Source organism: Sciurus carolinensis, chromosome 4 (genome assembly GCF_902686445.1).
Source record: "Sciurus carolinensis chromosome 4, mSciCar1.2, whole genome shotgun sequence".
NCBI lineage: Eukaryota > Metazoa > Chordata > Mammalia > Rodentia > Sciuridae > Sciurus > Sciurus carolinensis.
Genome location: NC_062216.1, coordinates 24,162,252 through 24,175,142, shown reverse-complemented (window position 1 = coordinate 24,175,142; position 12,891 = coordinate 24,162,252). Strand labels below are relative to the sequence as shown.

General features: G+C 32.5%; 1 protein-coding gene across 1 annotated transcript in view; it reads left to right on the top strand.

Annotated features, from left to right (window-relative positions):
- Positions 1–12,891, top strand: part of Nek1 (NIMA related kinase 1) — a 223,133-nt gene that overhangs the window by 114,879 nt on the left and 95,363 nt on the right. The window contains 4 exon segments of the mRNA XM_047550153.1: positions 2,008–2,091; positions 2,525–2,608; positions 3,330–3,407; positions 3,987–4,082. Of these exon segments, the coding sequence (XP_047406109.1) occupies positions 2,008–2,091; positions 2,525–2,608; positions 3,330–3,407; positions 3,987–4,082 (342 nt within the window).

Sequence of the window (12,891 nt, the reverse complement as noted above, 5' to 3'; positions counted from 1 at the left end):
TGAGTGGAGGCAGGGATGAATCTGCCATTGAACAGAATGGATTAAAATCTGAAAATAATGGGAACCATTGAAAGATTTATTAGAGATTTGGGGTGAAAAATAATTTTAGAAAGGTAACTCCAGGTACCTTGTAAAAAATAGTTGGGAGATGGGAGACTAGAAGTAAAATTAAGTTAGGAAAATTTTTTATAATTCAGGAGTCAAAAGAAGAAAGCCATAGCTAAGGTAGAAATTAAAGGCATAAATTAAAATGATTAGGAGATAGGATTAGAAATCTGGCAGTCATTTGTACATGGTTGATATGAGAGAGGCAAAAATAACTCCCGGCTTGCTGATTTAGGTGGTTTATCATAAGCTAGTAATACAATAATGTATTTTTTAAAAATGGTTTAAAAAGTCAGTTTTGTAAATTGTTTGAGGTAGCTTTGCTACATAAAAGTGAAATGTCCAGATGACAATTTAATAAACTCCAAGTTTATAATTCAAAAGAAAAAACACTATCAGGGTTTGTTTTGGTGGTGGTGTTTTGAGACAGGGTCTTCTGTGTTCCCCAGGGACCTCTACCTGCCTGAGCCTCTAGAGTGGCTAGGTGGGAGATTAATTTAGATTTGGGAATCAGCAACATATGTCAAAGTCTGGGGATGAGAAGAGAAGGGCCACAGAATGAAACTCAAGAATACAGTGACATTTAGCAAGGAACCAAGAAAGAAAAACACACCTGTGAAAAGTAGCAAAGATCAGAACAACCTAGGAGAGAGTGTTGTTATAAATACTGAAAGAAAAAAGACTTTTTCTTTAAAAAGTTTGAATTACAGAATGTTTATTTAGTAGAATATTATGAATAGTGTTGAGTCATTTAAGAGTGATATTTATAAAAGAAGTATTAATTGAATATGGGAAAACACAGAATATAACATTGAGAAAAATAGAATAGTAGTAGTAAAATCATAGTTTTTATAAAAATAAACATGTTTACATTCATAGATGTGAATAAAAGGAAATTTAGAAGATAATATCTTAAATTACATGTTCTCAGTATTAGAATTATAAGTGATTAACATTTTCCTTATTTTATAAATTTTCTATAGTGAACATATTGTTATAGGAGAAAAGTATTATACATAAGTTAAGTGGAGTCAAACAGTTTTTCAGTGGAAATGAGTGCAAAAATTCTCAACAGGCTCCATTTGAATCACTTCTGAGGTCATTGGTGATCTTAAATTTTTTCAGAATCATGGATAAGAAACCAGATTCTAGGCGTGTTAAAATAGAATGGCCATCAAGAAAAGGGAGATGGTAAACATTAAAAAGTACATTTTCGACAAGCTAATGAAAAGAATTTGGGTGGAGAATCTTGAAGCATGCTTCCATGCTAAAGAAAAAGAGAGTAAACAATTTGACAATCTGATGGTTTTACTGAAGGATACTAATAATTTCTACAAAGATAATTCCACATTAGTGGTAAATTATGTCCAAAAGTGAGTCAGCTTGTGTCTAGGTATGATCATTTCTGTAATAGTAACAAGACATGCCTGAGAACAAAGAGTTTGACTTAACTAGATTTCATTATTAACCAGATTTCAGAAATTTTATTTCTTAATATGCAAACACATTTGTTGAATTCAAGAGCAGTAAGCTCAAATATTTGTGCATGTGTGAGAGAGATTGATTCACAGACATGAAGAAATGAATTGGGCCTTTTTAGAGGCAAAGAAAAAATTGATTTGGGGTTTGTCTAACCTCTAAAGCAGTTACAAAACCCCTTTTACTTAAATGACTAGTAAAACAGCTGGTCTCTGTTTTGAATTATTATATTTGAGACTTAATTGCTTTCTTCACTTCTCACTAAATGTATTTGCTAAATTGATACAGGAAAATGCCACAATTTGTTATTAGAAATGGTCAGTATTTGCCCAAAAGAAATAAAGTGGCACATGGCTATTCATAGATAAGATGATGACATAGCCGTAGTCATTCTTTAAACTTAGTACATTAAATGATAAACAGGGAATCCTGCAAAACCTGGCAGCTATGTATGGAGGCAGGTCCAGCTCTTCAAGAGGAGGGAAGCCAAGAAACAAAGAGGAAGAGGTATGCTTCCCGCATGTTCGCCAACTCCATCACACAGCCATTTTTTGAGTTTATTGCCTCCTTTTCTTGCATGGTTTAAATTCTTAATAATTGTTTAAAGATTTTGTAAGTTTATAGGGACCTGTTACTATAATTTGACTGACATGCTTTGTCATAATTTTGCCTCATAACTGTTACTCAGTCTTCTAAGTTCAATTTCTTTTCTTTCGATTAAAAATTTAAAATTTATAATTATATTTCTTTCTTTTCAGAAATAAATTGCTCTAAATTGATAACTTGAAAGCTAATATTACATTTCCGTTAACCAGCTTTCAGAACTTTTATTTCTTATATTCAGATTAACACTTTTCCTTGAATTATACGTTTTTTAGCAGTATAAAGGTTGATACTTTTTCTGTTACATGAATATGTTGTGTGTTTTTCTTCTTTGTAGGTTTATCTGGCAAGACTGAGGCAAATAAGATTACAGAATTTCAATGAGCGCCAGCAGATTAAAGCCAGACTTCGTGGTGAAAAGGTAGTTTGAGAATTTTTAAAGAGTAATCGAGGGATGGGAACCTAGCCCAGTGGCAGCACACTTGCCTAGCTTGCTTGAGGCCCTGGGTTCAAATCCTAGCACTGCCATAAAGGAAATAAATAAAAAGGAACTGAATGATATTCTAATAGATGAAGATTAAAAATGCTTTGCCAGTCAGGTGTGGTGGTGCATGCCCGTAATCCCAGCAGCTCAGGGGGCTGAGGCAGGAGGATCACAAGTTCAAAGCCAGCCTCAGAATCTTAAAGAGGCACTTAGCAACTCAGCAATATTATAAAAGGCCTGGGGATGTGGCTCAGTGGTTAAGCACCCCTGGGTACAGTCCTCAGTACCAAAAAAAAAAAAAAAAAAAATGCTGTGGCAATAACAAAGACAAAACTGATGAAGTGTTCAGGGAATAACGTTTAAGTCTTATTTATATGATTTTAAGTTGGTAAGAACATTTTGCAGAAGAATTCTGAGAAAACAGTATAACTAGTATCCTTGGATTAAAGTACAGTTTATGTCATTCTCTTTTTAACTTTTTGTTCAATTCTTCACGGGGTTGATAGCTGTAAGAATTCAATTGCAGCTTTGGGAGCAAATTAACAGCATTGAATGATTTCCCATTTTTAAATTTAGTATTCACATTATCTGTCAGGGAGCTTTTCACTGAACTTGGTGATTCTGTCCTAAGTGGTATGCTTATCTACTTATTTTGTAGAAAGAAACGGATAGTTCCAAAGGACAAGAAGGAAGTGAGGAAGCAGATTTGAGGCGCAAAAAAAATGAATCACTTAAGGTATAGACTAGAAATAATACGGAGCTTCATAGAAAATATTGAAAATTGAAATAGAAAGTTATATTAAGTTTTGCATAATTAGACTGCTTTATTCTCTTGCTTTAATTTTTTTTCCACTTCATCTTTCACTTGTTGGTTTTTGAAAAGTAGTGGTGTTCTATGCATTTCATATTTATAAAGAACAGTTGATCACAATCACGACCTAAATATGTAAACCTATGGCACAAGTAATCCTAAAAAGAAAAAACAGTGACCTTAAAAATGAAATATGCAGTTATCCAATTCTCTGAAGATAAATGAAGTCTTATATAATAACTATGTTTTTACATTCTGATTTCCATTCAAATATCCTTGCATTTATTTTAATTCAGTAAATATTTAATGAGTACCTGCTATTTGACAGGCTTGCTCTATGTCAAGTGTGATTCAAAGTGTTGGGGATATAGAGTGGGCTTATACTTTTATTTTTGAATTATACATACTTTTCTTTGTGGCTAATAAGTCAGTATCTTTATAGACCTTGGTGGGAAGGAAACCAAATGTCCTCTTTCTGATAACTAATTTTGTTCTTATTTTCAGGCCCAAGCAAATGCGCGTGCTGCTGTACTGAAAGAACAACTAGAGCGAAAGAGAAAGGAAGCATATGAGAGAGAAAAGAAAGTGTGGGAAGAGCATGTAAGATTTAACTCATATTCTTAATCCTGTTTATATTAATGTTCTTTGGTTTCCTACTGTGTTGGAAATCAGTATTATAATTTTGTAATTCTTTGTTTTTCTATTTTTTAAATTATCATTCTCATCTTTTATTTTTCTCTCATATTTATGGAAAATCTTTTGGGAAGTTGTTTTAGGTTTTGATTTGAGGTGACAGTTTATTTAATTTTTTTTTTTTTTTACATATTTCCAAGTAGCCAATGAAGTCCCATCATCATGTAATAATGACACCTTCTTTCTGCCAGTTATTTAGAATGCTACCTTCTGATCTATTAGATTCTCATATATGCTAGAAAATGAACTCATAGTATATGTGCACCAAGCTGTATTTTTCTCCGGGCTTTCTCTTTACTTTATTGCTCTATTTGCATGTTCAGTCAGTACCTTATTGTATTAAAGATTCAGAATAGAGTTTTTTGTGTGTTTTTTGGTTTTTTTTTTCTTTCCACATTTTTATTGGTGCATTATAGTTGTACATGTTGAGATTTGTTGTTACTTATTCATACATGCATGCAATATAACAATATAATTTGGTCAGAATCACTCCCTAGCCCTTCCCCCTTCCCCCTGGTCCCTTTCCTCTATTTTGCTGATCTCCCTTTGATTTTCAAGAGAGCCCAGCCCTCCCACCATCTTTCTTTTCCTCTTTCCTCTCTAGCTTTCACATTTGAGAGAAAAAAATAACCCTTGACCTTTTGAATTTGGCTTATTTCACTTAACATAATGGTCTCTAGTACCATCCATTTTCCTACAAATGACATGATTTCATTTTTCTTTATGGCTGAATAAAACTCTCTTGTGTTTATACCACTTTTTCTTTATCCATAATTTGGCTGTTGTGAATTGTGCTGCTGTAAACATGAATATACATCACATATCACTATAGTATGATGATTTTAAATTTTTAGGATAAATAGGAGTGATATGACTGGGTCATATGGTGGTTCTATGTCTAGTCTTTTGAGGAACTGTCATACTGATTTCCATAGTGGTTGTACTCATTTACAGTCCCACTGACAGCATAAAAATGTTCCTTTTTATCCATATTTTCTCCAGCTTTGTTATTGTTTGTATTTTTGATGACTATTCTGACTGGTGTGAGATGAAATCTTGGCATTGTTTTGATTTGCATTTCCCTAATTGCTAATAATGTTGAGCATTTTTCATATATTTGTTAGCCATGTGTATTTCTTATTTTAAGAAGGATTTGTTTAATTCATTTGCCCACTTATTAATTGGATTATTTGAGTGTTTGGTGTTAAGTTTTTTGAATTCTTTATATCATTTAGTATTAATCCACTATCAGATGAGTGGCTAGCCAATATTTTCTCACATTCTGTCAATTCTGTCTTTTCCTAATTGTTTTCTTTTCTGTGCAGAAACTTTTTTAACTTGATGCAATCCATTTATTAACTCTTGGCATTATTTCCCGAGCTTTAGTGTCCTATTGAGAAAGTTGTTGCCTGTGACTATATGCTAGAGGGTTGACTCTGTTTTCTTCTAGGAGTAATATAGTTTCTGTTCTAATTCCTAGATCTTTGATTCATTTTGATTTGAATTTTGTGTGGGGTGAGAGATAGGGTCCAGTTTCATTCTTCTACATTTGGATAACCAGTTGTACCAGTATCATTTGTTTAAAACGCTGTGTTTTCTCTAGTGTATGTTTTTGGTACCTTTGTCAAGGATCAGATAACTATAGATGTATGGGTTTGTCTCTGGGTCTTCTCAGAATATGCTTTAATTTCTCATATTTTTAAAGATAAGTTTTATTCATTTTTTAAAAATACTTTTGAAATTTTTATTGGTATTACTTTTAGCATACATTAATAAGTACTGATATGTTTATAATAGTTTATCCAGAAACACATTAAATTTATACATTTACTCATTGTTTCTTTTATGTCAACACAATTTTGGTCATTTTATGTATATCTGTTCTATTTCTTACAAAGTTTATTTGTAAATAGTTTATAATTCCATGTCTGTTTTTAAAGTTTTTTTTTCTTTCCAGGAGAATAGTGCTAAGTTTTAGAGAAATTTTAGGTTTTTGCTTATCTTTTATACTGTGAGTTTTCCTCTTCTACCAGTTTTGAATTAATTTTCTGATTCTTTAGCATGCAGTTATGTCATTAGCAGATGATCATGATAGATGTGAGAATAACAGTTCCTCCAGTTTGTTATTTGTAGTATGCTAGGTTCATTATAATCACCATATTACTTTGTTTAATCTTTACTTTACAGAACAGATATATAAAACATAAAATGATAATATGAAATTACATTTCGAGTAAGGGTAGATGAAGGACTTGAACCTGGTCTGCTCAATGTCAAAGTCTTATGGAATGTTCCCTGCTTTCTATAAAGTGTATCTTTTATTACCATTTTTCTTCTTACTGAATTGGCCAGAATTTCTAGGATAATATTATATAGTAATGGGGATAATATTTTATTCCTGTCTTTAATGGAAATTGTTCATAATAGCATTATTTGAACTAAGATAATAAGGAAGTTCATGTCATATTGTGACAGTTTTTATCAAAGTGTGTTTTGTAATCTTATCAAGTAATTTTTTATACCTGTTAAATGAATATGTTTCACCTTAATCTACTCATTGATATATCTTCTCTTATGAAATTTCCAAAGAAAAAGAATCTATTACTTATAAAAAGTGACATATGTGAAAGAATCAGAACTCCAGAAGTGAGAAATAAGGCTAAAAATTTTTCAATCAGTTCTTTTATTTCTATTCAAAGTAATTTTAGGTGATAACCATCCTGGTTTCTCCATCCTCTGCTAGTTATATTTTCTCTCTGGTTTTAATAGTCCAACAGTGGAGAACTCCCTTTCAATTTATTCCCTTTTTATTTCCTCAGCTTTAGACTTGGCATGAACAAAGCTGAATAATTAAATAATGCAACAAGTGTCTCATCTTCCTCAATCGTGACTAGTGATTATTTCCTTGCTCGTTTACCATAATTTTACATGACTTTAGATTCTTGTGCTGTTAGAACCATGTTTTTAGTCCAGTGCTTCTCATTTTTCCTTTCCTTTTTTCAGACATAACATGAATAGGGCATTAGTATGAAACAATAAATGTGATGATTTATCACTTTTTTTCAAAGAAAAAATTACAGCAACCAGGGTATCAGAGGTAGAAATAATCCCTTCATAGTCAGAGCAGCGACTACTCCTGTTATCCAAATCCCTTTTAAACTTGACCTGATATGGAAGATAATTATGGTTCCAGCTCTGGTGACATACATATACAGCAGTTGGAAACAGTCTGCTTTAATTCTCTTGGAATTATATGTTAAGCACAAGAAACAGAAACATCCCAGCCCATGCTAATTTGCACAGTGGACAAGGACTGTTACCAGGTTTTATCAGTATAAAACTCTGTGTGTGTGTGTGTGTGTGTGTGTGTGTGTGTGTGTGTGTGTGTTAGTTAGCTTTACTCATGGTAAGCCTGCTGCTATCATCCTTGTGTGGATCTACAATACCACAATCTTAAAGCGTGCTACTATCTTTGTGTTCGGATACAATACCATGGTTGCAAACTTTGAGGGCTAGTGCCCCTTCTTTGTTTTTTGTCTGTTTGTTTGTTGTTTTTGTGATACTGGGAGTGCATAACCAGTGAGCCACACCCCAGTCCTTTTTCTTATTAATTTTTAAATTTTTGAGTCAAGGTCTTGCTAAGTTTCCCAGGATGGCCTCAAACTTGGAATCCTCCTGGCTCAAACTTCCAGATAGCTGGTATTGATGTACACCATGGTGCCCAACTTCCCTTTGTAGATTTTAGTTTAGTCTTTAATAATCCACTCTCACATTCTAAATAGCCTACGTGAAGGAGGTTGGGGTATCACTTTATCCATTTAAATATGATGAGCTTATGCTCAGTGCAGTTCAGTCTTATTTTTAAAATGTGAACTCCTATGCAAAATGACCATGGGATATCAAAGTATTGGGTAATAGTCCGCATGTCTTTGATTACGTGATCCTATAGTCTTAGAGACTGAATCAGCCATTCCGTATCTACTCCCAACATTGTGCATGCACAGGCACTGATTAGGCAGCAGACCTATATACTTTACTTGGCTTACTGTGTTACCTGTATGCCCTGAAAGTAAAATGAATGGCTGCATCTTAGTTCTTTCTGTGATTGGCATGTGGCATATTGGTTTGGCACATTTGTCAAAGGGAGTTGTTTCCTTTTCTCCAGTCCTGTAGGATCCACTCATTGGAATGACTCAGAACATTATACTGCATGAACTTTGTCATTATGTTTCTTTCATAAAGTCTGCTCTTGGTAGGCAGAAACATTGCCCACAAACACATTTAGGTATAGTTTCAAGTGTATCTTGTATAATGGTTCTCTAAAGAGCAGTTCACTAAACAGGGTTCCTTTTTATAGCTTGTCTTTCATTTTCCTGCTCATTCAACAATATTCTAAGTACTGTGTAAGGGTAAGCATATATGTGTTCATTTAGCCATGTACATAATATTTTGGGTTGGCTTCCTCATTTCTTTACCTTCTTGTTCTCATTGGTGCTCACCACTTCCATCAACTTCCCTAGATTGTAGTTCTGCATCTGTAAATGGATCTCTTTTACCTTGTTTTTCATCTAAGTTATCATAGCATGGGGCCAAATCTGCATATTTCTTAGCATCAATTCAGGCAACATATCTGTAGAAGTCTGTTCCTTCATTAGGTTAGAAACTATACTTTGAATATGGTGAGTTCTCTCTTTATTTAACTTTTTTGCTTATTTCATTTCTATTTATATCTGTACCATTCCTTAGACTTCTCATTTTTATCTGTAAGAATTTTTTCAGGATGAACAACCTCCTCTTTCCTGGCTACCTCAGAATACTGTTATCCTTAGTTTTTTCATCATTCTGATTCACTTAAAGAGAAACATCATGAGTTCAACTAGCAACCATGCTCCTTATATCAACTGTTATTGGGTGATAATGTAGTACCAGAGATATCTACAGTATATGTTTATTTAACACCAAGGGATTCAAGTACAGGTGTGCACCACTGCACCTGGCTTAGTGTTGCCTTTCTTAGCTAGTGTGTATGCTCATATTGTAAGTAGTACACGTAAGGAAGATAGATTCAGTTTTTTGAAAGGTAGCAATACAGTGGTAGAGCACTAGGCTAGCATGTGCAAGGCCTCTGAGTTCAATCCCTGTTAAACAAACAAGGAGAAATGTATTTTGAAATTAAAACTCAGTGAAAAGTAGAATTAAGGAAATACTATTTTGGTTAGTTCAGAGACTGTTTTGAATATGATAAATTCTTTTATAATTGCATTTACCTCTTTCTTGTGTATTTCATTTCTAGTTCTCATGACCTCTAAAGGCTTCCCTTATGGTGGACATACTTTTTCACTTATGTCTAATATAAATTGTTCTTGGATATTCTTATAAAGTGTTATAGAAATGCTAATTCAGAATAACCACTTGTTCACTTACAAATACTTTTATACTATAGGTTGAGTATCCTTTATCCAAAATACTTGGGACAAGAAGTATTTCAGATTTCAAATTATAGGGGATTTTAGAATATTTGTATATATATGATGAGATATCTTAGGATAGAACCCAAGTCTAAACACAAATTCATTTACATTTCACATACATCTTTTACCTGATGGTAATTTAATACAATATTTCTTAATAATGTAATATATTCGACTGTAATCCATTCCATGAGGTCAGGTGTGGAATTTTTTTACTTGTGGTATCATGTCAGCACTCTAAACGTTTTGTATTCTGGATTTTGAATTTTCAGATTTGGAATGTTCAACCTGAATTGGTTCTTTCCAGAGAAGGTTTTGAGACATAAAATATCAATTTGATAAAATTTGACTGACAGTTTTAGGCTGCATAAGACTATGTGTGAAATTATTCTAAATTCAAAATATGAAATCAGGCCATTTTAATTTTTTTTCTAACATACATTATTAAATACTTAAATAAGTCAGCATATAAAGATGAAATAGTGTTTATTGTTACATGCTTCAAGGGTAAATAAACTGATAGTATCATGTGTTATAAACCTGACCCCACTTTTTGGTGAAATTTTACATTTATCATTTGGTGGCACTGGTGATTAATTTTTCAGCACATTGTAAAAGTGACACATGAAATAGAAACAGTTTATAGTGATAATTAGAAACCTTTTGTGTAGATATGAATCTAGTGTGGAAATGTCTTAAATTTATGAACCTGTTGGAAGATTGGTAAAAAATGAAAAAGCAATCTAAAGCATTTTTTAAAACCTGATATATATCCCAGGAGGCTGAAGCAGGAGGATCATGCGTTTAAGAACAATCTCAGCAACTTAGTGAGACCCTTTCGCAAAATAAAAAGGGCTTGGATGGTGGTTAAGTGTCCCTGGTTCAATCCCCAATAAAACCTGATTGATGAAACTTTCAGATCAATATTTTATTCCTTTTACAAGTTTTGATATTTAAAAATGAGTTTTGAAACACTGTTCTTAGAAGGGAAAATATATATAGATTTAGCTGTGTGATCAGTTTTGTAAAAAACTATAAAAAAAAACATAGTTCTTTTTTCAGTTATGTTTTTATCTTATGTGAAACTGTTTTACTAGTTTAGTTAATGTAATGTTTACTTTTTTTCATGTTTGATCAACCTTCTAAATGAAGGTCTAATATTTTCTTCTTTGACAATTAACAGTACATTATTGTCTTCTGTCTCAAGATTTAGTTAACACTCAACATCCTTAAGGTTGTGGTTATAAATGAAATATTCATGATATTAACACAGAAAGCCCGAGTTCTAATAAGTTAGTGATGTGGGTGATGTTGGCTTATAATGAGGTCACCATGTCTTGGTGAATTACCTTTAAATTTTCAAAAGCTGACCAAGTTTTATTATTAAGTGATTACAATAGTTAGTAGAATGACCTGTTTGTTGCCGCTGACTGGTTTAGATTTCATGTCTGAATTTCTTTGCCCCTTCATTAATTCAGGTTCTTCTCATCTGTTTAGTTGAGTTGACCCAGATAAATCTGATGAATAGAGGATAAGTATTTGTTGAAAGCTGCTGGAAATCAATCATTATTATAAAGTACCAATAAATTGGTCTTACACATTGGATCAGATACCTTGGATCATAGACTTCTAGTCATTACATTATATTTGGAAGCCAAGTAACTTTTATAACAATGTAAATGTTTAATGGTAATATGTGAAAATTTTCTTCCTTTAAAAATATTTTTATTGATTAAAAGAAAAGATGTGTTTTTATAGGTGCAATGATAGTGTGAAGAAAATATAATAGGGGCCTTTCTTCAGATCACACTTGTACCAAATCTGATTATCTTTGGTTTTATACCCCGTTTAACTCATAGCAGTCTCAATAATAGACAGATTTTTGTCTCTGCCATGTTGAATTTCTCTTAAGATTCAGATTAATGCAGAAATACCTCTACTCAGTATAACTTATAGCTTACTTAAGAATATAAGGTCTAGATAAAGGATTTTTAAGCCCCTTATGTGATTTATACTATTCTTTAAATTAGGATAAATTCTGCTAAGTATTCCCTAGAGATTTTAAAAATTCTTCTCAGGCCATAAGCCTACAATTTCAGAGTTGTGCTAATGCCTTGATTAAATTGTATAAGAATTGTGTGTATAGATGATAAAAAGAAAGTTTTTGCAGTTTTGTTGATCAAATCTGGGGTCTTCGTCATGCTAAACAAACATTCTACCACTGAGCCACATCCCTAGCCTAAACAATTTTAAGGAATATGTGTAAATGAAATATAATTAGTTGGAGCAGTAGATGTATGGGTGATTTTTTCTCTTTTTTTTTGGTGTTATTTAGTTATACATGACAACAGAATGCATTTTGATTCATTATACAAAAATGGAGTACAACTTTTCATTTCTCTAGTTGTACACAATGTAGAGTCACACCAGTCATGCATGTGCATAGGTCATTAACATTCAGGGTTATTATTGAGATATGTATTCAAGGTCATTTTGTCTTATTTTTTTATTTTTAACTTGACTTTGTTTCTCCTTTGATTGGCTTTTCCTTTAGTGTAGTCCTCCCTATGCTGACTTTCATTATTTTTCATTTCCTCCTCAAAATATTTTGCTCAGAATGTTCTGTAGGGCAGGCTTTCTATTTGTAAATTCTTTTAACTTATGTTTATCATGGAAGAATTTTATTTTGTCATCAAATCTGAAGTTAGTTTTGTTGGATATAGGATTCTTGGTTGGCATCCATTTTCTTTCAGAGCTTGGTATATATTGTTCCAGGACCTTCTAGCTTTTAGGGTCTGGGTTGAGAAATCTGCTGATATCTGTATTGGTTTCCCCCTATATGTAATCCGATACTTTCTCTTGTGGCATTTAAGATTCTATCTTTATTTTGTATGCTGGGCATTTTCATTATAATGTGCCTTGGTATGGATCTGTTGTAATTTTGTTTATTTGGTGTTCTGTAAGCCTCTTGTATTTTATTTTCCACGTCATTCTTCAGGTTTGGGAAATTTTCTGATATTATTTCATTGAATAGATTGTTCATTTTTTATTTATATCTCTGTGCCTTCTTCAATCCCAATTCTTAAATTTGGTCTTTTCATTTTACCCCATAATTCTTGGAGGTTCTGTTCATGATTTCTTACCATCTTCTCTATGTGGTTAACTTTATTTTCAAGATTAAATATTTTGTCTTTAAAGGTAAGAAATTTACTTTCTTCAAGTTAATTCATTTCATCCGAGACTAA